The following is a 24,177-nucleotide window of genomic DNA, read 5'->3' on the forward strand; positions in this document are numbered from 1 at the left end:
TCTTGGATATTTCGTTGATCCGTCACAGTTCTCTGCTGGTCATCAGGCATATCTTTTGGCTATTTCTAGCACGATAGAACCAAAACACTACTCTGAGGCTATTCTTGATCTGTTTTGGTGCGATGCTATAGGTAGTGAGATTGATGCTCTTGAGCTAAATCGTACATGGAGTACTGCTACTCTTCCTCCGGGAAAGAAAGCTATAGGCTGTAAATGGGTTTTCCGACTTAAGTACAAAGCCGATGGTACTCTTGAACGTCACAAAGCACGGCTCTTGGTAACAAAAAAGTCGAAGGTGAAGACTTCTCTGAAACTTTTGCACCAGTTGCTAAGATGACAACTGTTCGCACCTTTCTAGAGGTTTGTGCTTCTAATGATTGGGAAGTCCATCAAATGAATGTTCACAACGCGTTTCTCCATGGCGACTTCCATGGAAATTTCCACATGGTTTTCGTCCACATGACAAGACACAAGTTCTTCGATTACACAAGTCCCTTTATGGCCTCCGTCAGGCGCCTAGATGTTGGTTTGCCAAACTCCACACATCTCTTCTCGACTATGGTTTCACTCAAACCACTCCTGACTACTCTCTCTATGTCTATGAGAATGGGAAATCTCGTTTACATGTTCTTGTGTATGTCGACGATTTGATTATCACCGGGAGCTCTACTCGTCTCATTGATTCTTTTAAAAGGTATCTTAGTGACTGCTTTCACATGAAAGATCTCGGTATTTTGAAATACTTTCTTGGCATTGAAGTTGCTCGTAATGCTTCTGGGATTTACTTGTGTCAGCGTAAATACGCTATGGATATTATTGATGAAATGGGTCTTCATGATGCACGCCCTGTGGCCTTTCCTATCGAGCAAAATCATCAACTCGCTCTTGCATCTGATCCTCTTCTTCATGATCCCGCACCATATCGGCATCTTGTTTGACGTTTAGTATATCTTGGTACTACACGTCCGGAGCTTTCCTACTCGATTCACATCCTCTCGCAGTTCATGAAATCACCACGCCATACTCATTGGGAGGCTGCTCTACGTGTTGTGCGCTTTCTCAAGAACAGTCCTGGCCAGGGCATTCTTCTCCGTGCTGATAGGCCTCTCACATTAACCGCATGGTGTGATGCTGATTACTCTGGTTGTCCAGTTACTCGTCGCTCCTTGATAGGCTGGTTTGTTCAGCTTGGTGATTCTCCTATTTCCTGGAAAAAAAAGAAGCAGGACACGGTCTCTCTTTCCTCTGCTGAATCCGAATATCGCGCTATGCAACTTACTGTCAAAGAGGTTATGTGGCTTCGTTATCTGCTCCATTCACTTGGTGTTGCCACTCCTGATCCTGTACTGCTATACTGTGACAATATGACGACCATCCACATCAGCAACAACCCCGTCTTTCACGAACGTACCAAACATATAGAGAACGACTGTCACTTTGTACGTCAGGCTATTCTCAACGGTCTTATCACTACTACACATGTTGGTACTAAAGAACAACTGGCTGATATCATGACTAAAGCATTAGGCCGTCAAGAGTTTGAGAACTTCATTTACAAGTTGGGCCTTTATGACCTCCATGCTCCAACTTGAGGGGGGGGGGGGGGGTGTTAAGATATGGCAAGATATGATATCTTGACATATCAATCATATCTCCTATATCAATCATATATTCTTGTATTTACTCTTCATAGCATATACGTATATTCACTTAGGTCTAATGTGTTGTATATAAACTATAGACAACCGCTTTGGCAAAATAACACAAGAATACCTTCAATACTTCCTAAGGTTCTTGACAAATTCTGAGAAAGCCGCTGGACCAAACAGAAGCGTCAGAGAATTTGACCTGATCGATCGGATCAAGGCTCAGCTAGAGGCTGCATGGCCCTCTACAGTCTCATGTGCCAACATCGTCACATTAGCTACACGTGACTCGGTGGCCTTAGCTGGAGGCCCGAGCTACATCATCCCCACAGGAAGGCGCGAGCTATATAACCTATGTAGAAGAAGAAACTCAACCGTTAACGTTTTTTTTTTCATATACTTTATATAACCTGGGACTCAGACCTCCCCCCCCCCCCCCCCGCGATGTCGCGGAGGAAGTATTTAAAAAAAAAAATTAAAAATTAAAATTATATATTATGAAATTATTTAAATGTAATAGAATAGTTTGAATACATAAACTGTTACTAAAAACACAATCATCAAAATGAAAACTTATCACAAAAAAATATTATGTAGAATAGACGCAATTTTGCAAAACATATTGTTTAAAGTATTATAAATATAATATATTTTTATGAAGAATTATGGTAAAGAGCTAAAATTTTAAAAAAAAAATCATTATGAAAAAGTGATCCTTAGTGAGAATATTGAACTAATGGTTATAATGAGTAATGTAATTTTCTATTAAAGAAATATAATTAAAAATATATTTAATAATGAGTGAAACAGTATCAACAAAAAATTAAAATTAAAATACACAACTTTTAAGAACAAAATAAATTAAATATTAAAATAGTTTTTAACGAAAAGTTACGTTTAATAGATGCAACTGTAAATTCTATATTAAGTTTTATTAAATTTCTATATTACTATAATCATTTCTAAAATTTTAGTTAGATTATAGAATAACATTAGATATTAGATATTAATATTCAAATTATTTAGATTTAACATAAAATGAAAATTTTGTTTAAACGAACAATGATTTGTAAGTTACTGATGAAGAGACAAATATATAGAGAGTTCAAAAGATATGACTATTTAAATAGACACACCTATTAGAACGAAAAATTGTGATGAAAAAATATTAATAAAATATAGTGAAAAAACACAACTCTACAATGAACAAATACAATTGTTTAAGTTTTTTAAAAAGAACAAATAAAACGATTTTTTTACAAAAAGGTACTACGAAAAATCGCAATTGTTGTTCTCATTTATTCAGATTGTTATTATATTTTTTAAACGGAAAGTTAAGGTAAATAGACACAACTGTAAATTCAATATTAAGTTGTATTTTTCTCTATTGCTATGATCATTTCTAAAATTTTAGCTAGATTATAGAATATATTCAATTATCTAGATTCAACATAAAATGTAAAATTTGTTTCAACGAACTTGTTAGTTAGTGATGAAGAGACAAATATAAAGAGAGTTCAAAAAGCATGACTATTTAAATAGACACACCTATTAGAACGAAAAGTTGTGACGAAAAAATATAAATAAAATTTAGTGAAAAGACACAACTCTACAATAAACAGATACAACCGCTTGAATTTAAAAAAAACAAAGAAAAATATTTTTTTACGAAAAGGTACTACAAAAAATCGCAACTGTTGTGTCTGCACTTGATTATACCTACAAACTCATATAAACTGCTTTTAAATAAAATGCATCTTTATTACCATATTAAAAAGTCAAAATCCAAAAACTCACTATTTAATCCATCTAACTTTTGGAAAACACTCTAGGTATTTTCGTTAAACTTTTATATTTAAAATTAACCAAAAGATGTAAATTAGATTCATCATTCCAAAAATCTTTTGTTAAAAGAATGAATGATAGAAAACAATTTAGAAAAATGTATAAACTGTTGAAATTGAATTTTTAGTTGATTTTGTGTCATAGCAAAAAAATCAAAACAGTTCAAGCAGACAAATATATATAGATTTCAAAAGTTATGAATGTTCCAATCAACACAACTTTACAGTGAACAGTTGTAACTTTTCATAAATAACCGTTTTAATGATCTATCGTGATTTTTCTGAAAATATTCAAAAAGTATGATTGAAAAAATATAACTGTTGATTGCATTTATTCGGATTGTTATTATTATATAGATTTTTATATATTGAGAGAATGATTTCGTTTGTGTGAAACACCTCATATGGTTAAGAAAATGACTATATATTATATAATGTTGTTCTGGATTGGAGAATGTATCTTAACTATACGAATATTTTGTGCTATTGACAATATTGATTTATATATATCTTATCATGGTTAACCATATACTGTATGTATGAATTTTATTTTTCTATATTCTTGTTTTATTAGAGTGTGAAATTGGCTTTCTTAATGAAGGATACACTAACATTAATGTAATGATATGAAAATCTCACATTATAAGAAACTAACTAGATTAAGATCCGTGCTAGAGCACATGTTCAAATTCATTTTGTTTACATTGTAATTTTTTTATAAAATATAATTTATGTGATTGTTTTTTAAAAAATATTTGGATAAAATATTATGCAATAAAATCATATGCTAAATATGATGACTTGAAAAAGACACTTATTTTGTAAGTTTTATATTGCTAATGATTCTAGATAAGTACACGTGCTATAACACTAGTTAAATTTTATTTTATACACAATTTTGTAGATTTTTTATTTTAAAATAAAATATTAATATGTTGTATTAGTTTTCAACAAGGTATATTTTACCTCATGACTTGAATATCATTATAAGACATAATTTTGTGAATTTGATTTTTTAAAAACGAGTTATTATATTATGAGTAATTTAATATATTGTTATACTTTTTGTTTTAATATACTTGGTTTTTTTAAATTCTTTCATATTATAGTGACATATTATTGACATTGCGATAACAAAACAATTTAGAGTGTTTATAGTTTCTAACTTTAATATCAAGTTTCAATATTTTTAAAATATTTCAAAATAAATTATTTAAAGTTTATTATATTATATAAAATTATAAAATTCAACAAAAAAAAGTATGAAATTGAATTTAAATATTCAAATTTTGACCCGTTACTCAGTAAATTTTTTAATTCAATAGATGTTATTTTTAAAGAATAATATTAATAAACATTGAATATTTTATAGATTGGTCATTTATATTTGTTTTTAAAAATTCAACTTATGGTATATCCGGAAATAAAACTATTTTTTAATTATAATAAATAATATGATAATTTATTTGTTTCACAAAATAGACTCATATATAAAAATGAGAGGTGAAGTATAATAATAATTAACAAATTAATATGTTAAGTTAGATATCAAAGTATTTTATTTGATGAATAATTTAATAAAAGAAATTAATATGGTAAGTTAGATGATATCAAATGATTCTTTAGAATATTCACTTTAAAATTTTTGGAAACAATAAATCCAAACTATACAAATAATATTCACGTTAATATATTTTATTATATTACTAGATAAGGCCCCGCCCGATTTGCGGATTTAAAGTTTTGTAAATTAAATTAAATTTAATAAAAATATAGTTAAATTTATTGTACATATTATTATTATTATATTTTTTTTTTTGCTATAATACACCGATTTATATCTATATACAAATCTTTTATATATGTTACCATTAAAAATGTATTTTTTACACCTAGGTATATTGTATGTTACAAATATATTATTTACCACCACCTAGAAATGTCTATATGAATAAATTAAGCCAACTATTATATGTATTTTTACATTCAATTTTGCATAGTTTCTTTAATCACTAAAATTGTTAGCTCAAAAAATATTTTGAATAAAAAATAAATTACATCACAATACACTTACAGAAAGAACCTCGATTCTGCTCTCCTCCCTTATAGAGAGAACCTTGCGTCAAACATGTTTCACCATGGAGAGAACATTCGCTCCGCTTTCCTCCTTTGGGAAGATAATCTTGCGTACAACCTCCTCCACCATAGAGAGAACCTCGGCTCTGTCCTCCTCCTATGTGGAGAAAATATGTTCATTTTGTTTAGCTATCTCAAAGTGGCTTATGAAACTAAAGATCTTTTTCCAACGTCACAAAATCTTTTGATAGTAACTAATGTTAAATTTTCCAATGTATTCATGAAAGTTTCTTTAACATATCATGATGTAACCTTTGTCTCCAAGCTCCTATGGATCTATCAATAACGATTTATGTTTTTCCAATCTATCTATATTTGTTGTAGGCTTGTGTATGTTTAGCCTATTTTATCCAACCATTAGGTTGATGACCTTATCCGCTTTATCTCCTTTTGAGATTGAACAAATGGTAATAATTATGTTTGCACAAAAAAAAGGTCTATGACCAACCAATCAAGGTTGAGAAATTAGAAGAAAATTAATTTGACATAATTAATGAAATAATAAAAAATTATAAGCACGGTAATATATGAATCTCAAATAATTCAAAGATGAAAATATAAATTAAATAAAAAAATCTAAAACTACTACAATAAATTTTAAAATACAGTATTAGAAAAAGAAGATGCATACATTATTAATCTTCTATTTTTTTTGGGTCAACATATTAATCTTACCTATTCCAAACTGAAAATGTAGAAAGTAGGAGTATATTTTAGTTTTAAAAAATAAGATAAATTTGTCTTCCCATTAAAAAAGTTTGACCAATAGAACAAAGTTGAAAACAATATTTTTGAATAAATTATTTTGTTAGATGAATAATATGAGACGATCTATATTTATATAGAATTGATTATTTACATTTTTTTAGAATTAATAATTTTCTGTATAGTTTCTTTAATCTCTTTTCTATTATATGAGAAAAAATATTCCAATGGGCTCATTGTTTTTTTTTAAAATTTCTTGCTTCCCACTTTCTTGTAATGCGTACTATTGTTCCACGATAAGAACGGTTTATGTTTAGTAGATCTAGTGTTATATAATCTCTGTTGTTATCTTGCATTTGTGTATTCATCTTTTTTTATGCTACCTGTCCTGCAAATTAATAGAAATAATAATAACACTACTAATAACACTGTGAGAATTTTTTTAATCCCAAAAACCTTAGTTATTATTAGATAAGAAACTTGGTTAACACTTCAAAGTCAAAGATTCGTAGTATGCATTATGAAATTGAGAAACGAAACAAAATTCAAAGAAACGACGACGAAAACACGTGGTAATATCTAGGAATCTTTTTATATAGCTGCTTCTATTAGAAAACAAACAAATTGCCTTCGAAACTTGTTCAAGAACAATGATTTGTCAAACAAAAGGTTAATAAAAAACAAAAACAAAAAATTTATCAAGAAAAACAAAACTAGTCGAAATTATTTTGTTAAAATATGTCATCATCTATTTACTTATATAGAGGGGTGTATTTAAAATCATTTTCCTTTTTTTTTTTGGTCAACTATTGGGCCACAACAGGTCGGCCCATTAGTCAAATCCTTATATTCGTAGAGAGCGGGATTCGATCTCTGGTGTGATGGTGCATTTTCCTTTTATGATTAACAGAAAAAAATTTTGATATAATAAGATTACAATTATCTTATGCATCGTTTTTTACCAAGCTTAAAAACTGTGATTTATGATCGTTAAAATTGACATGTGTCACGATCTGATGAGTTACTAACTTTGATATTTAATCGTTACAACTGAGACGTGTCACAATCTGATGAGTTTTTAACTTTAATCTGGTGAGTTACGAACTTTAAGAATCAAGCTTTATATAATAAGATAGTTAAGAGATTAAAAAAATTGTATAGTTTTCGTATTTCTAAAGTATGTTGTTATTTTTATAAAGTGTGAAAAACTTTACTCGGTAGTAGCGCCGTGGGATTTGTGTCAAATCGTCGATGCATCAGATGTGTGAAACTACCTCATATGATTAAGAATTATATTTCTAGGATTACCTAAGATAAATTAGGAATAGCAACATTAATTATCTCATCTACTACCTAATCTAACATCCCCTAATTTATTTTAAATAACACAATTAGGAAAATACATTTAACCCTTGTTAAATTTTCATATTTACTTCTTCTCTTTTTCTCAATGACGGGAAATTAAATATTCTATAATGCCATTTTCATCTAAAATTATTTAGCAATGATTAAAACTTAAATAAGACAGTAGTAAAAAGTTTAATGTTCACTGTAAAAATGCCATTCTCTTATATTTATTTTGATAAAAGGTTTCATTCTTTCTAATCTTTTCACAGATTAAATAAACTTAAAATAAGAATACATTATTTGATTTATAAAGATGTAAACAACTAATACATGACGCTAACACAAACAAATGATGAAGGATGTGAAACTTGGGTTCCAAGGAACTTAAGTACGAGGGAAAACTCGGGAAAAGCTATAGAGACTTAAATCAATTTCAAATCGAAGTTAGAGAGACGTCGAAGAATTGTCTATAACAACAAAAAACGGCCTTTTTGGCCTCTCACGTGAAGATTGTAAGAACCAAGACCAAGAAGACCTCTATCTTTCTCTTAATCGAGTTCTTTCTCTTTCTTCACTTTTTACTCTCTCGCTTCTTCTCTCTCTCTTCGTCTCTTTGATCTTCCGTCACCGTTTCCGCCGCAAGAAAACCGTGGCTCACTCACCTTCGTCTTCCTCAACCGTGACATACATCCACCTTCGTCTATCTCAATGGTACTCTTCTTCTTCTTCTTCTTCTCAAATCAGCATTAGCGTCGTTTCTTCAACCTCAATTCACCAATGATTCTCTCTGTCACTGTGATTTCTCTTACCTTTTGCATCTTTTTTACAGGAAATCGAACAACCCGTAACTCCTCCCACCGCAGAGCAACAAACACTAACCGGAAGATTCTTCAGATGCCTCTTCACTTGTATCTTCTACACGCAACTAACCCTAATCTCGATCTTTGTGATCTTTCTCACGCTACGAGGTCTCGTCTTCACCAAATCACCTAACTTCCATCCCAAGAAATGGTACACTCCTCTGTTATCCTCTGTTGCTATCTCCGGAATCCTCTCTTTAGCCTGGAATTGCTTCTTCGTCTACAACATTCGAGCCACAGTCAAAGCAACGCTCTGGTTCACACCGATACTCACAATCTCCGTCGGGCTCTTCCTTATTCTCTACGACAAAAACGTGGTTCTAGGTATCGGTGTACTTCTCGTGGTCTATAGCATCGTTACGGCAATGTATGGCTGGCTTTACGTCATTAACAGGCATGAGTTCACCTTCAAGATGATGTCAGTCGCCACAAGGTTATTACCCGCAAGAACCAGAGCTATAGCAGTTGGATCAGTGATCATAAGCGTCTTTTACTCTGGTTTCTTGGTTGCTGGAATCGGTGGAGCTAGTGCTACAAGAACACGTCTAGATATACTTTTCATCTCCATCCTCGTGACAAGCTTTGCCTGGACAATGCAGGTTCTCAAAAACGTTCAAGAAGTTGCGATTTCGAAAGCCACATATGTATACTTCAGGCGTGATGAGTTGATGAATGCCTGTGACGCTCTTTGTGCCACTCTCAAAAACCAGCTCGGGAGCGTTTGGATTGGTTCAACACTCGTTCCACTTATTGTACTCTTTAGGGGATCGATCCGGTGCTCTAATCTGCAGGATGGGTGCGATGATGACCAGGACATCTATACAAGTACTCGAGGCTGCTTTTGGATTGCCAATCATATTATTTTGTCCGGAAACAGATATGGATTTGTTCATGTGGGAGCTTACAACAAAGGGTTTGTGCAAGCGTCAAATGATACCTGGAGGACGTTCAGAACGGTGGCTGGATTTGAGCAATTGATTGACTTTGACATCACCAGCTCCATCTGTTTCTATAGCGCCATGGGAATTGGTGCAATCTCTGCATTAACTGCAGGAATATGGAAGCTTCTGATCCAAAAGGATCACTTCTCTGAGCTGACTATCTACGCTTTCATCATCGGATACTTTTTGGTAAGATCTTATTATCTAAATGCAGGAAACTAATCAAAATTGGCTTTTACTATGGGACTATCCTTATGTACCTGTTTGTGTTGGTGTGTTTCAGGGGAGAGTTTCTTCTGCGTGGTTACAAGCATGTGTGGGTTACTATGTAGCTTATTCTGAGGATCCACAGAGCGATATCTTTGATAACACAATTCCACAACGTATCGAGCGGCAAAATATCGAAAAGGCAAAAAGAGAAGTCGATAATAGAGTGCGGGAAGATGAGGATGAGGAGATAACACATTTGTAGAGAGCTCACTCAGATACGGATGGTATATCCACTTAGTTCAGAAAACAACACTTTCGTTTCCTTCTTTTCACTTTTCACTGAGGCTTTTTAAAAGCAAGACTAAAGATTGGAGATTGTTTTGTTTCAAAGTGAGACGAGAATGCCCTGCTTTTATTGCTCTTTGATCCGCTGTCTGTATCTGATTGCATAAATAGTGAAAAGAGCAATGAAGGAGATAGAGAGTTATACTAACAGCCACTTAGGAAACCATTTTATATAACAACAGAAACGGAACGAACTCTGTTACAAGATTGTAAATGTTTCAGCTAGAGATTTCATTAGTACAAAAACACAAATCTATATATGGAACTCAAGAAAGTAGGTTTTTACAATAAGATCAGAGAGAAGGCACGACGTATAAAAAGTGGTGACTGGAAACAAGTGAATCTCGGAGTCATATCAGTGTCCTACATGACCACGCCCACCACAAGTTTTACACATAATGTTACCAGTTCCACCACAACCTACAACAGAAGCAACATATTAGTTAAGATGAAAGACAAAGTAATTTGCATAGAACATGTAAGGGATGGAGGCTTTACCTAAGCAACGGACTTTAACAATGATGCCTTGGCTTTCCATAATTGAGTCTACATATAGACCAGTGCCAGAGCAAGTGGCACAGAGTAATGCACCTTTAGCTTCACAACAAGTACAACGCCGATTATCACCAATCTCTCTCTCCGATATAGATAATCCTACTGGCTCCTCGATTATTTCCTCAGGAATCGGTTTATCATAACAGAACATAGACTCAAGACTGCTTCTTTGTCGGTTCACATCTCTTTTTAAGCTTGACTCAGCCTATGAATTCAAAGAATTGCCTCAACTTAGCAAACAATATGTTACCTCTCTCAGAAAAAAAAATAGGATTCTCTTTTCCAATCACCCTAAGTACATTGGTAAGATTCAGATTTCCATGAGACGTTACGCTAGGTTTCAGTTTCCAAATATGGCTTAGTTTCAGATACAGAGAATTCGAAATAACACAAGTCAGATCACAGATTTATTAGCACTCTGATACAGTCTACAACTAATCTCGTAATCCTCTATGTGAATCAAACAACAACCTAGAGGAGGATGGACAAAAAAATAATCACGAAGATAGGAGATTATTATTAACCTTGAGAGATGAAGAAGGACGAAGAAGAGAGCACAATCTCACGCGGCAACCGAATCCACGAGAAGGAATCCGGCGTCGGTTTCCGCCAACAAAACTCGATGTCGCCGGGAAAACAAAATCTAAAGCGGAACTCATCGTCGTATGCTATACGCGAATTCGAAGATGGAGACGAGACTTTAAAAAGGTAAAATCGTGTAAGATCGAAAGAGTGATGATGAATTGATGATGATAGCTTTGGAGAAATCGCCCACTCGTAAAGTCTCTAGTTCTTCCTGAAGGTCCCGTAACCGGTATAATCCGGTTACAAATTTAAATTATGTTAACCGAAATTTTTGGGGAGTTGGACAGTTGGTATGTTTACGAGTAGTTGCCTAGTTGGGGTAAAGTTAATGTGAGATATCACGATCGATAACAAGTTTGGAATTGGACAAATGGGGATTGGGCTCCATAGGAAAACAATATAAATATGACTCTTGCTGTCTTAAGGGTCCGTCGGCTTTTAAAGTGTGTTCACTTTAAACTTTTAAGATATTTCTTCATCTATAATTTTAAAGAGTAAATCAGATATTAATTTTTGGACACAACTCTACAACTTTTTGGATATAAGTAATGGAACATATCTTTAAAAAGACTAAACTAACAAATAACAATAGATAAATCTGTTTAAAAAGTTTGAGTGGTAGACAATTACAAGGATTTGTGGTTTGGTGTTTAGTTTTTTTTTATTGATTGTATCAAATCTCCATGAGTAATCGAAGGTTTTATATCGAGTAAATTAGTAGAAGGGGACGTACGTGTTGATTCTTGTGACTTGTACTCACCTATTATTTGCATCTCAAGCAATAAAAGTCCGAAATAAAAGCAAAACTGTAAAGTGTAAACTAAAGAAAAGCATGTTACCAAAAAAAAAAACTAAAGAAAAGCAAAAAAAAAAAAAAAAAAGAGAGAAACAAACGCGTTTGAATTGAAGACCGCGTGGCTCTAGGAACTCGGTACTTTTACTATTGCAATTCACACTCATAAGTCCTCTTATCTTGATTATTACGCTCGATTTTATTTGAAATTCACTAAATATTATCCTAAATCCTAAATCCTAAATCCTAATCCACCGACCGACTTACTCCTTTTAGTAATAAAAGTCGACTTTATGTTTTTATTTTTTTTCCAGTCGACATCATTAATATAGAGTTATCCCTTGTGTGACTGTGCGAGTAATAGTATACTATAAATTCCTTTATTAACTTTATCTTTATCACACTACGATTTCCTTTATATTATTAACCTCCTCTACTTGTATCTTTCTGTCCCTTTTTTGCAACTTTTTCTTTATAATCGTGGGTGTCTCAATCTGTATTTGGAAAATTTATAGTATAATTCTTATATGGAATGTATATTTATTTCCTAAAATACGTTCGAACCAAGAAGTTTCAATTTTTATATAGTATATATATATCTATATAAAAGAAAGTAAATTTGAAAGCTATGCACCAGATGAGACCACCACCGGTCACACCCATGAGTGATGAGTCCATGACCCATCGTGCTAGAAAGCGCATTATTCTATCAACTTCTTCTTAATACATTTTCAAGTTATCCTCATGTGATATGGGAACTATCAGAAGATAAGGCGGTGATTTAAGCTCAGCTACCAATAACTATTTTTTAATCAAGAAACAGTTCACAATTAATTAAACAAGACAAAATAAGCAAAACAACATACTACATTACATTATATATATTCATCAAAATATCAAAACTAATTCAACACTGGATGTATCTGTTAAATTAGTTATAAATTGACTCGGTGCAGTTCAACGTATACCATTAGATACGGTTTTAGTCATAAAATAAACCTGAAACAATCCCTATTTTAATCTTAAACCGGTTGTTGATTACGAACCAAACCGGAATGTTTCTGTTTTATCATTAGTTATTTAGTTTAGTGCTTAAGGAATAAGCACAAAAAAAATTGCTGGGTCAGCTCCTTAAATTATTATATAATTTGTGGAAAAAGCCTATAAAGTTAAGATTCGCTAATGAGACCATCCCTCGTCTTCTTGTTCTTCCTTGTCTACGAAGACGTAATGGAGAGAGAAAATGGCGCACAGTTGATCGTGGAGACGACACATAAGCCAATTCCAAAACCCAAATCACCGTAACCCAAAACGGCAATGACAAAGTGACAAACTTTTTTCGAATTCTTTATAAAAATAAACTAATTTATAGATCCTCCTCTGTTTTTTGTTTCTGACGCTTTGTCTTCCACTGGTCTTCTTAAAGTGTTTGTGTGTTTTGTGGGTTGTATTCATTCGCCTTCCTTCTCCATTAAAGCATCAATTCGAATTCGATCCCTCTTCTTCTTCTTCTTCCTCTTTCTGATATATTTCAATAAAGGTCAGTGCTTTATCTCTTTCTCTTTCCGCGTAGAGTTCGTGTTTGTCTCTTTCTTTTATGATCTGTTAACCCATTTATAGATTCTCAACAACAAACCCCAAATTTTTGATTTAGCTACTCTGCTCTCTGCTCTCTGATAAAAAAAAAAAAAAAAAAACAAACTTTATCTATCTTTCTTCTGATTTTGGTTCTTCTCGTTTTCAGGTTTTACTCTGATTGATGGGATTTTCATTTTCTTCAACCCGTTTTGGTTACTTGACGACAATCACATTCCTTCTCGTTGTCTCTTGTCTTCTGTTGGGTTTCTTTACCAACCCTGTTGATTCAAGTGCCCTCCTAAAACCTAAATCTGAGCATGATTGTAGTGCTTTAAAGCACTTTCATGACTACAAATCAAAGTGTGCTTACTTGAAATCGATTGATCCATGTGCTAATCAAGGTTTCTTCGATTACCTCTCTTTCCTCTATTGTAATTTCGAAAGGTTCCCAATTTTGGGTCAGTTTCTTCTCTTCCTCTGGTTGCTTCTCTTGTTCTATCTATTGGGTCATACAGCTTCTGAGTACTTTTGTTCTTCTTTAGAAAGTCTCTCAAAGCTTCTTAATTTGTCACCTACTGTTGCTGGCGTTACTCTTTTATCTCTTGGTAACGGTGCTCCTGATTTGTTTGCGAGTTTGGTCTCCTTCATGGGAGAATCAAAGGGTACTTATGATGTTGGTCTCAACACTGTTGTGGGAGGTTCTTCTTTTGTTACCTGTGTTGTTGTTGGGGTCATTAGCATTGCGTTGCATAAGAGACGTGTAAGGGTCGAGAGAGCTGCTTTTATTAGAGATATTTGCTTCTTCTGTGCTGCGATTGGTTCTTTGGCTTTGATTCTGGTCTATGGAAAGATCAACTTCTGGGGAGCTCTTGGGTTTTGTTCACTCTATGCTGTTTATGTTGCCTTTGTGTATATCTCTTGGAGATTTGGTGGAGAAGGTTCTGACTCTGATCTTGAGTCAATTCATAAGCGTGGTAGTAGTCTTAGTGAACCAATCTTGCAGAGAGATGGGCTTGATCTTGAGCATATTGAAGATGGTGTTGTTACTGGAGAGCATCAGGTTGTCGAAGATGGTGATCATCAGGGGTTTAATCACTGGAAAAGGTTGGTTATTTGGGTGATCACTCTGCCTCTCAACTTGCCAAGGATATTGACAATTCCTGTTGTGAGTGAAGCCAACTGGTCTAAACCATTAGCTGTAGCCTCGGTCACATTTGCTCCGGTTCTGTTGTCGTTCCTATGGAACTGGAAGCGGGAACCTACTAGTACTGAAGCTGGGATTGTTTATCTAATCGGGTGTTTGATCGGTATAGCTCTTGGATTCATTGCAGGAGCCACGACGAAAAAATCAACCCCACCAAAGAAATGGTTATTACCTTGGTTAGCAGGAGGGTTTGTAATGAGCATGACATGGAGTTACATGTCGGCGCAAGAGCTAGTTGCGCTTTTGACTTCACTAGGGTACATTTTCGGTGTAAGCCCTTCGATCTTAGGCCTAACGGTGCTCGCTTGGGGGAATTCGATTGGAGATCTAATAACAAATGTGACAATGGCGCTGCACGATGGGAACGAAGGAGCTCAAGTAGCTGTATCAGGATGTTACGCCGGTCCAATCTTTAATACATTGTTCGCTCTCGGGATTTCCCTTGTTGGATGTGCGTGGCAGGTTTATCCGTCGAGCATCGTGATCAAGACAGATCCTCGTTTGTTGGAGAGTCTTGGGTTTCTGGTCATAGGACTTGTTTGGTCGTTCTTGGTTCTGTTTAGTAACCGTATGAGGCTTGGTGGTATGATGGGCATAGGGCTTTTGGTCATCTACTTGGCTTCATTGTCTATAAGAATTATGCAAACAGTTGGAGATGCTCACTAACTTTGTTTTCAACTTTTTTTTTTTACATAACATGTGGTTTGTATAATCTTCTTCTACGCTGTAAAAGTAATCCGATTTTGTAATGTATAGATATATATAGATAACTTATCTAGATTGTAACGTAGATTTTTCATAACCATGTAATATTATGATACAATTTCGGTTTCCTGAGGAAGAGGAACTTATGCAAAAGTACTGTAACTGTATGAATTGAAATGCAAAAAAAGTTGTTTACGTAAGGTTACAAGTTTCCGAAGTTTTGATAAGAAGATAAATACTAGTACTTCGTTAGTTTCAATGAGATTCTCTTGCTTATAGAAGCCTTATACTAGAGTTATGTAATTCAAATTGAGTAGCTAGATTTTGTAATATGTGTCACATACTGGACTAGTCAACAATCTCTGCTCATAAATTCAAGTAACACACATACTGATCTCATAGAGATAATGTTTTTTTTTTTCTTTTTCTGCCAGTATATTTTATTTATCTTCGAAGGGAATTAATATACTCTATTTAATTCCCAGTATTGTGGGAGTTGCTTGACGCGACAACACTTGTCTCTTTTTGCCAATTTGCATAAGAACTTAAGATAAGATGTGTTTTTTTTTTGTTTCTATTGTTAATTTCCTTACCTCATGACTCGTGTACATAATAATTTGGCACATTTTTCTTGTTTGTCTGCAAACTGTATCTTTGGAATTAGGATAACTCCAATTTTTGGGGACACTTAGCAATGTCCGTTACCACAATATATAGCTGATTAGGGACATTTTACATTTAAGAGAAATTTGGCCGTGTTTGCTACATTCCGGTTCAATTCACCTAATTGAAACCATTTTTCTGTTTTCTTTTCTTTTAATCAGAGTTATTTTATTTTTGCAATTTGGAAAACGTATTAATGGTTTGAGCCAAAACCACAAAACAACCAAAAAGATGATCTTTTATTTCATAATGAAGGTATTCACATGTAATGAACCTTATTTAATTAGAGTGGTAACAGAATTTTGGTATTAATGATGTCATATATATATATATATACAATCCCTGAAGTCATGAACAATGAACCTAGAACAACAATCCAATTTTTTTTTTCTTTTTAAGTGAGGTACTAAGTGAGCCTGACAGGAGTTGAGTGTTCAGCAACAAACAAATTTGGCCATCCCTCTCATTAGTATTCACAACGTTTTCTTAAAATCAAAGGACCACAAATTATGATCTATTTGCAACTTTTTCTTTAACTATTACAAAAACAACCCAAACAAAACTTTAAAAAATTTACAATACTTCAAATTTTCATCGGTCGATATCGAGGACTCCGAAAACCCTAGCCAATCTCAAGGACAAGAAACAGAGGTAAATTGCAAGTAGGCCGCCACCGACAAGCTTATCAAGTCTCATCTTCTTCTTTGGCATTATCACAAGTGCCCAAAGCAAGCCTACCATTAAGAATCCTAGTGTCTCAAGCAACGAATTGTCACTAGGAATGATGTAGACCCCAGGGTATTCGCCCAATGAGGAAATAACTAGTGGCACGCCTAGTCCAATTACCGTGTTGAATAGTGGACCTGCGTAGCAACCCGAAAGTGCTATTTGAGCACCATCGTTGCCTCCGTGAACTGCCACGGTCACATTGGCGATTAGATCGCCTAAGGAATTGCCCCAAGCTAGAACGGTAAGTCCTAGCACGGAAGGGCTAATCCCAAAGATATTTCCTAAGGATATTAACAAAGAGACTAGCTCTTGTGCTATGATGTATGTCCATGTCACACTCATTGTGAAGCCTCCTAGAAGCCAAACTAATGAGAATTTCCTCGGCGGATGTGATTTTTCTGTCGTCAAGTATGCTAAGATACAGAGGATTAGCCCGACAGATCCTGAAATTATGTACAAGAATAGGTTTCTTCGGGATCCGCTGTAATGAGAACAGTATAGTTCGGTTAGTAGAACAGGCGCGATGGCTGTGGAGACCACCGCGCAAGGCCTTGACCATTTTTCTTCGCAAATCACGGGAATAGTGAGTCGCCGGGGGAGATATAGAGGTAGTCCTACGATGCTCACTAGTACGAAGAAGCAAGACCGGTGCCTTTTTGGAGGCTCAAGAAACACAACCTTGAATTCTTGAGCTGGTTTCTCTGGCAAAACAAGCTTCTCTTCAGCTATACAGCCTAGCAACGGGACGCCCATCTCGGCTAAATCCTCTCTGCTACGAAGAATCTGATCGGACATACGTTTCTTGCGGTCAAAGAAATGTGAAACCGATAAGAACCCTACGTAGAGTAGATAAATGGATAGGTAACAGAGAGCGGCCCAAATAGTTACTCTGCCCACGAAGATGATCAAACCGAGACAGCAAAGAGCTACCAGAAGAAAAACCACGTCGCGGATAAAGCTGTTTCTGTCAATAGAGACATCTCTGGATCCAATCAACACGCAAATCGTCCCGACAACGAAGCTAGAGACGAAGAACGCGCCGCCTAATATAGAGTTGAGCCCGAAATCACCATCATTCGATCTAGTGAAGGAGACAACACTGGAGAACAAATCAGGGGCACCATTTCCTAGAGAGAGAAGCGTGACTCCAGCCATTGTAGGAGACAGCTTCAAAACCTTAGATAAGCTGTCCAAAGAAGGACAGAAGTAACTCGCGGCCGTGTCTCCGAGCAAGTAGAACAGAACAAACAACCAAACGGATAAAACTAGATGGCCCAAAACAGGGGATTGTCCGAAGATGCAGAAGAAAATCTTGAGATAGTCTATGTAACCTTGTGGGCCACATTTTGATTGAGATCTAATGTAAGAACACTTGGAACGGTGGTCGTCGAGGGCTGCTAGTCCTCCGCTGCAGCTGTCACTGTCGCCGCCGACGAGAGAATTTAAGGCTTCTATGGATCCGGAGTGAGGAGGAGGAGGATTTTGTGAAGCGAAATGAAGATAGATGAGGAATACGAAGAAGAGGTCGATGAGGAGAGAGAGCGAACGAGAGCTGAGACGTGAGGAGAAGAGACTTGCCATTCACGGAAGCGGATTGGTAAGTGGGAGCAATAATGAGGGGTGTTAGGTTTTTGATATAATAATGAGAAAATTGTACTATTTTTAATTTTTATTTTTGTAATATTTTTGTGTGGAATTTTGAATTGTTAATACATTTCGGAAAATATAATATTCTTTTTTTTTTCATGCGGATGTGGGTAGGGGAAATTATTGTCTTTTTATGCGAAATATATATTAAGTGGGGGAGGTTACATTCAATTATTATTCACACAAAGGAAGAAAAATCGAAGTTGATAAAGTGTTTTTATAAAACTCGTTATCTGTTATATTGGTTTTTACGAGATATTCATGTACTATATACAATTTGTATGTAGTGTGTTATTGTCCAACTTGGAGTTCAATTTTCTAGTGTAATTGTCTCGAGGCATGCAAATCAACGTGTCATGACATTTGTGACAGTAACAATCTATATTATAAGAAGTTAAGGATTAATGTAGTGGATTTAAAAAAAAAAAAGAAAAAACTAAGATATATATATAGTTGTAGTAGAAAATTAGGCTAATAAGTAATAATATTCGATTCAAAATAGTAGTCAACAGAAAATATTAATAGAAAAAAACACATTAACTTGAGTAAGAAAGATTGTGCTGAATTAATCACCAAGTTAGGTTCATAGGTTTCTACATAAAAAAGAAAAAGAAGATAATTTTTCTTCTAATTTTGCCTAACGTTTTAGGCCTAGAAAAAAAATGATTATTATATAGCACATGGTTATATAAATTATCAAATATAGTGATGATATGATTGACACAATTAATGAAACTAGGATTCGAAAAATAATAAAATAGAGAAAACTCCAAACCTTAAGGTCGATTGATATGATTAAGAAGTAGTATTTTGGAAGAGTATTGAAGCGACCAATTTGCAACGTAATCCCAACCGATCACGACTTTTCAAACATAATCATATATCCACATTCTTGTGATTTTCTTGCATCATTAAGGAATTTAATAAATGGTGAAAGCAAAGATAAATTTTGGACCGCCGGCGCCTTTTATTTTTAGTGAAAAAAAACCGTCGGCTTCTTTTCTATCCATAATTTGAGATAATTGAAACTAAGTATTATTGTTTTTTTTTTTCTGATAAAGATCATATAAACTAAGTTAGTAGTCTATTTTCCATATTCGTGAAAAACTAGTTATCTTCTTGTATTTATAGCAGATGTCATTTACTCTATATTGACACAACGTTAGTCACATGAGTTGTTATGCAACGTAATTGATACTTTGTCTTTCTATCAGTTTTTCATATAACAAATATTATTTTTGTCTATTATCGGTTATTTCTTTTTAAAACCTTTTCATATACTTCCAACCAGAATCAGTAGTTTATAATTTTGGTCCCAAATTTATGTCGATAAATGAGAAGGAATCCAAAGATTCCTGGTATATTCATCTAGCTGGCATGGCAGTGCAGTACAAAATATAAACTCCTATTCCAAGAAAATAAAATAATGCGAAGGGACGAGAGCGATCGATTCATCTGGTTCTCTTCTCGATGTACCAAAGCTTACCCCAAAAAAATAAATACAATCACATGACTTAAACTGGCTCAAATTAGGCCTTTATACAAGACACTTACCTGTAAACAGGACTAATATTTGCTTATAAAACCATTATATGACTTCGTATATCATGTATTTTTATACTTGTGTATAAAAATATTAAACTTTCCATGGCTAATGACTTCGTTTTTTTTCTTCAGTTTTTGGATTTCATGATATTTAAAATGATTGAAATGTACTGATAAATGATAAGTGGGTTTAGAAAAACAAACATTTGGATAAGTTTATCTCGCGGTTATAATTTAAACGGTACCAAGATAAGGATAAGATTTGTGAAACTTATATAATGCAATGGGCACCATAGGTTTTTGTGTTGCCTAATTTGATCTAACCAACATATATAATCTATTCGTACTAGTAATCGAGTGGCTGAGCTGTTGATATATAGAGATACGTAGTACTGTTATATATTGTAAGTAAAGAAACCAAGAATCATTCGCCGACAACAAAATAAGGGATGATAATCCGATGCACGTGGATTTTGTGATTGTATTGGATAATGCTAGTCACGTAGAAGAAATCAAATCTCAAGCTTTTGGCCATAATTTAGCAAATGTTTTTTGAGTCTACGTAAAGAAGAGTATAATTTTCATGGTAATCGCAGTTTCCGCTGTTAATTGTGTTATAATAATGATAAGGGATTAGAAGTGGAGAATGTGAAATTGGTTAGGTTGGTGATAGTTTGTCCAAAAAAAAAAAAAGGTTAGGTTGGTGATAGTAGCTTGGTTGAAGCCTAATTTAGGCTTGTTATTGAATTAATACATAACCATAACGATTAGACGGGTTTTGGACAAAATATATTCATTATTTGATTGCTTTGGCATATTGTAAAACCCTATTAGCCATTAAAACCAAAATGAATGTACTAACTACTAACTACAATGTCCCTTCATCTCGTGTAATGTTCGTTATATATTATACGGTTTTAATACAAAACTAGATTAAGATCCATGCTAAATCACATGTTGAAATTTATTTTATTTACATTGTAATTTTTTTTTATAAAATATAATTTATGTGATTAGTTTAAATTTTTTTTTGGATAAAATATTATGTAATAAAGTCATATGCTAAATATGATGACTTGAAAAAGACACTTATTTTGTAAGTTTTATATTGTTAATGATTCTAGATAAGTACTCGTGCTATAACACTGGTTCAATTTTATTTTATACAAATTTTTGTATATTTTCTATTTTAAAATAAAAATTTAATATGTTGTATTAGTTTATGTAAATGAAGTTATTTCAACAATGTATATTCTAGCTCATGGCTTGAATGTCATTATAAGACATAATTTTGTGAATTTGGTTTTTAAAAAGCGAGTTATTATATTATGAGTAATTTAATATATTGTTGTACTTTTTGTTTTAATATACTTGGTTTTTTTAAATTCTTTCATATTATAGTGACATATTATTGACATTGCTATAACAAACCAATTTAGAGTGTTTATAGTTTCTAACTTTAATATCAAGTTTCAATATTTTAAAAATATTTAAAAATAATTTATTTAAAGTTTATTATATTATATAAAATTATAAAATTCAACAAAAAAGTATGAAATTGAATTTAAATATTCAAATTTTGACCCGTTACTCAGTAAATTTTTTAATTCAATAGATATTATTTTTAAAGAATAATATTAATAAAAATTGAATATTTTATAGATTGAATCATTTATATTTGTTTTTAAAAATTCAACTTATGGTATATCCGGAAATAAAACTATTTTTTAATTATAATAAATAATATGAGAATTTATTTGTTTCACAAAATAGACTCATATATAAAAATGAGAGGTGAATTATAATAATAATTAAAAAATTAATATGTTAAGTTAGATATCAAAGAATTTTATTTGATGAATAATTTAATAAAGAAAATTAATATGGTAAGTTAGATGATATCAAATGATTCTTTAGAATATTTTTTTTGAGATTTTTTGGAAACAATAAATCCAGACTATACAAATAATATAAAACTTAATCTATAACATATTTGTAACCAACTTATTAAAATTATATAGTCTACAAAACAATGTTGTGTACTTCCGTTTTATTATATAGGGGATTAATATAAACTCAAACTAGGATTTGGTATGACCATATAATTAACCAGTCCAAGATTATTTCCAACTTATTGCAAGAACTAGTTCATTATTTCTGGATTTTCTTTGAATCTACCCAACATAAAATAATGATTTTACTTTGCATGAAATTTTCAAAATAGCCGAAAAATATCAAATACATTTATAATTTGCATAGAAAATAGTAAAATATTCTATATAATGAAACAAAACAAAATCTCTAAAACATCTTATATTTTAAAACAGAAAGTATGATTTGTTATTATTTTGCATTAATACTTATAGGGTCCATTAAAGAAGTTTTGGGGTCCAACACAGAGACTTGAAGATGTAGTAGTTGTTACAAAGTTACAATGCCCAAATACACTAAACAATACTAAAACATAGAAAGGCATATACATAAATCAATCATGAGTTCCTCCTATAATCGAATATTCGAATTTTTTGTTTGTACACCCATCGCAGAGATCTTTCCTATAATCGAATATTCGAATTTTTTGTTTGTACACCCATTGCGGAGATCTTTAGCATAGGGATCGTACTCGTAGTATGCTTTAAAATTCGGTTCATTAACAACATAAGCCAGTTTTTACACTTTCAAGTTTCAAGCATAATAAGACTCGATGAAATAATCCCTTCCCGTATAAGAGTTGTACTGTTGTAGGCTTGAAGCATAACGAGTTTAATATAAAGACCGTTGAAACTATGGGCTATAAATACTTAGAAAGCCCAATTGTTACTTAAAAGCCCAATATGAGAAAAACCCACTAAACTTGAATGCAAACTAGATATGTTCTCTTCTAATCCAAAGGAAGAAGCTCATACTCACTCAGTCACTTGTTCTCTCACTTGCGCAAAGATAAGGAAACAATGTCTGTGTCAGCAATCTTTGGCACCGGAATCGTCACCGTCGCTGCTGCTTCTCCGGTTCTACGCCAATTCCAAGTTCCGAAATTGGGGAATGGAGGAGGAGGAGGATTAGGGATGGTGATTGAGTGTTCGTCGAGGCCACAGAAGAAATCGACTGCGCATCACAGGAAGTCGAGGCCGAAGAAGACTCAGCCTTGGGACGTTAAGAGAAAGCCTACTGTTTATGCTCCTCTTCCTCCTCTTCCGGCGGAGTGGACTCCGTTCACTCTTGCTTCTGATGACGGTGGTGCCGCCGCTGCTGCTGCTGCTTCACCTGCCGGAGAATTGGTTTCTGGCGCTGCCTAGTTGGTTTGAGTTTATCTGCTGGTTCGGTTGTATTCTAGTTTGAGAGCTTTTGCTGTTGTTTGTTTCTGTTAATGTGTTTTCAGTTTTCTGATGTCTGTTTCGTCTTTTGGGATTTGTGTTTTGGCTGGTGAATGTATGGACCAAACTGCAAATTTTTAAAGGTTTAAGTTTTTTTCCTCTGTTTTTGTTTTTGTGTTTAAATGTTTCAGCTTTATGCCTATCATTTATGTAGATATTATGAAAAGACAAGAACTGATGAACGCCAAAAGGAATTGTAGCAACTAAAGGGAGAATCTGGATTGAGTTTGATCTTGAGGGTCAAAATAGTTTCAAGGACAACCAATTCCAAGTAGAGAAAAAGCACAGTGTGAAAGTTATCTTTTTACTTATTGCAGAAATGTTGCTCTTGTCATTCATGGTCATCATCTGTGACTATGTGTTTGCATAAGACTTTGGGTTTTTGTTTTGTTTTTTTGGTTAGTTCTATATGTAGCAATTATGGTTGAATGATAAGCCTACGTGGTTGCTAATCAGCTCTGATATTACATATGAGCATCTGTTCACTCAATACTCTATTTGACGGCACAGCAATGTGAATGGTTTTGAATACGGAAGAATTTGGTGGTGATGGATCCTTTTCCCCTTATCATCACAAGAACTGGAGTGAGTTTGTCAGTACCACATTAAAATTTGTAGATTTTTGTTTTCCTTAGGCTATTCTAAGGTGAAACTGAGAAGTGCTCATCTCCTTGGTGCAAAATTTGGACTTTAATTCTATTGTAGAGTTTAAGGCTTTAAGCAAAGTGATGCAGAGTGGATTGTCCAAGTAATTAGCATAAACAG

General features: G+C 33.6%; 5 protein-coding genes across 5 annotated transcripts; 3 read left to right on the forward strand and 2 right to left on the reverse strand.

Annotated features, from left to right (window-relative positions):
- The first annotated feature begins 1,004 nt into the window (after positions 1–1,004).
- On the forward strand, positions 1,005–10,188 carry LOC104709198 (uncharacterized). The gene is made up of 4 exons (XM_087460967.1): positions 1,005–1,558; positions 1,791–2,028; positions 8,508–9,668; positions 9,763–10,188. The coding sequence occupies exons 1-4, from the start codon at positions 1,005–1,007 to the stop codon at positions 9,949–9,951; spliced, it is 2,142 nt and encodes a 713-aa protein (XP_087317093.1). The 3' UTR covers positions 9,952–10,188.
- A 1-nt stretch (position 10,189) lies between these two features.
- LOC104706081 (uncharacterized) lies at positions 10,190–11,849 on the reverse strand. Its single transcript, XM_010422212.2, has 3 exons — positions 11,114–11,849; positions 10,533–10,794; positions 10,190–10,454 (listed from the first exon to the last, which is right to left on the reverse strand). The coding sequence occupies exons 1-3, from the start codon at positions 11,246–11,248 to the stop codon at positions 10,390–10,392; spliced, it is 462 nt and encodes a 153-aa protein (XP_010420514.1). The 5' UTR covers positions 11,249–11,849; the 3' UTR covers positions 10,190–10,389.
- Positions 11,850–13,084: 1,235 nt separating this feature from the next.
- Positions 13,085–15,654, forward strand: LOC147939647 (cation/calcium exchanger 2). The gene is made up of 2 exons (XM_087462610.1): positions 13,085–13,507; positions 13,712–15,654. The coding sequence occupies exon 2, from the start codon at positions 13,727–13,729 to the stop codon at positions 15,413–15,415; it is 1,689 nt and encodes a 562-aa protein (XP_087318736.1). The 5' UTR covers positions 13,085–13,507; positions 13,712–13,726; the 3' UTR covers positions 15,416–15,654.
- Positions 15,655–16,566: 912 nt separating this feature from the next.
- LOC104770099 (cation/calcium exchanger 1) lies at positions 16,567–18,599 on the reverse strand. The gene has a single exon (XM_010494450.3). The coding sequence runs from the start codon at positions 18,425–18,427 to the stop codon at positions 16,709–16,711; it is 1,719 nt and encodes a 572-aa protein (XP_010492752.2). The 5' UTR covers positions 18,428–18,599; the 3' UTR covers positions 16,567–16,708.
- A 4,306-nt stretch (positions 18,600–22,905) lies between these two features.
- Positions 22,906–23,517, forward strand: LOC104706083 (large ribosomal subunit protein cL38). The gene has a single exon (XM_010422214.3). It carries the CDS (start codon positions 22,990–22,992, stop codon positions 23,332–23,334), a length of 345 nt encoding a protein of 114 aa, XP_010420516.1. The 5' UTR covers positions 22,906–22,989; the 3' UTR covers positions 23,335–23,517.
- The last annotated feature ends 660 nt before the right edge of the window (positions 23,518–24,177 follow it).

Source organism: Camelina sativa, chromosome 8 (genome assembly GCF_030686135.1).
Source record: "Camelina sativa cultivar CO46 ecotype springtype chromosome 8, ASM3068613v1".
In the NCBI taxonomy this organism is placed as follows: Eukaryota; Viridiplantae; Streptophyta; class Magnoliopsida; order Brassicales; family Brassicaceae; genus Camelina; species Camelina sativa.

What these genes read in the sequence shown, in the direction of transcription:
- LOC104709198 (XM_087460967.1), top strand. Translation starts at nt 1,005, where the DNA reads ATGAAATCACCACGCCATACTCATTGGGAGGCTGCTCTACGTGTTGTG. An exon ending in TTTGAGAACTTCATTTACAA is followed by an intron (nt 1,559 to 1,790) that starts GTTGGGCCTTTA and finishes ATACTTCCTAAG; the next exon opens with GTTCTTGACAAATTCTGAGA. An exon ending in TCATCATCGGATACTTTTTG is followed by an intron (nt 9,669 to 9,762) that starts GTAAGATCTTAT and finishes GGTGTGTTTCAG; the next exon opens with GGGAGAGTTTCTTCTGCGTG.
- LOC104706081 (XM_010422212.2), bottom strand. Translation starts at nt 11,248, where the DNA reads ATGAGTTCCGCTTTAGATTTTGTTTTCCCGGCGACATCGAGTTTTGTT. An exon ending in GTCCTTCTTCATCTCTCAAG is followed by an intron (nt 10,795 to 11,113) that starts GTTAATAATAAT and finishes TTGAATTCATAG; the next exon opens with GCTGAGTCAAGCTTAAAAAG. An exon ending in TGTTAAAGTCCGTTGCTTAG is followed by an intron (nt 10,455 to 10,532) that starts GTAAAGCCTCCA and finishes CTTCTGTTGTAG; the next exon opens with GTTGTGGTGGAACTGGTAAC.
- LOC104770099 (XM_010494450.3), bottom strand. Translation starts at nt 18,427, where the DNA reads ATGGCAAGTCTCTTCTCCTCACGTCTCAGCTCTCGTTCGCTCTCTCTC.
- LOC147939647 (XM_087462610.1), top strand. Translation starts at nt 13,727, where the DNA reads ATGGGATTTTCATTTTCTTCAACCCGTTTTGGTTACTTGACGACAATC.
- LOC104706083 (XM_010422214.3), top strand. Translation starts at nt 22,990, where the DNA reads ATGTCTGTGTCAGCAATCTTTGGCACCGGAATCGTCACCGTCGCTGCT.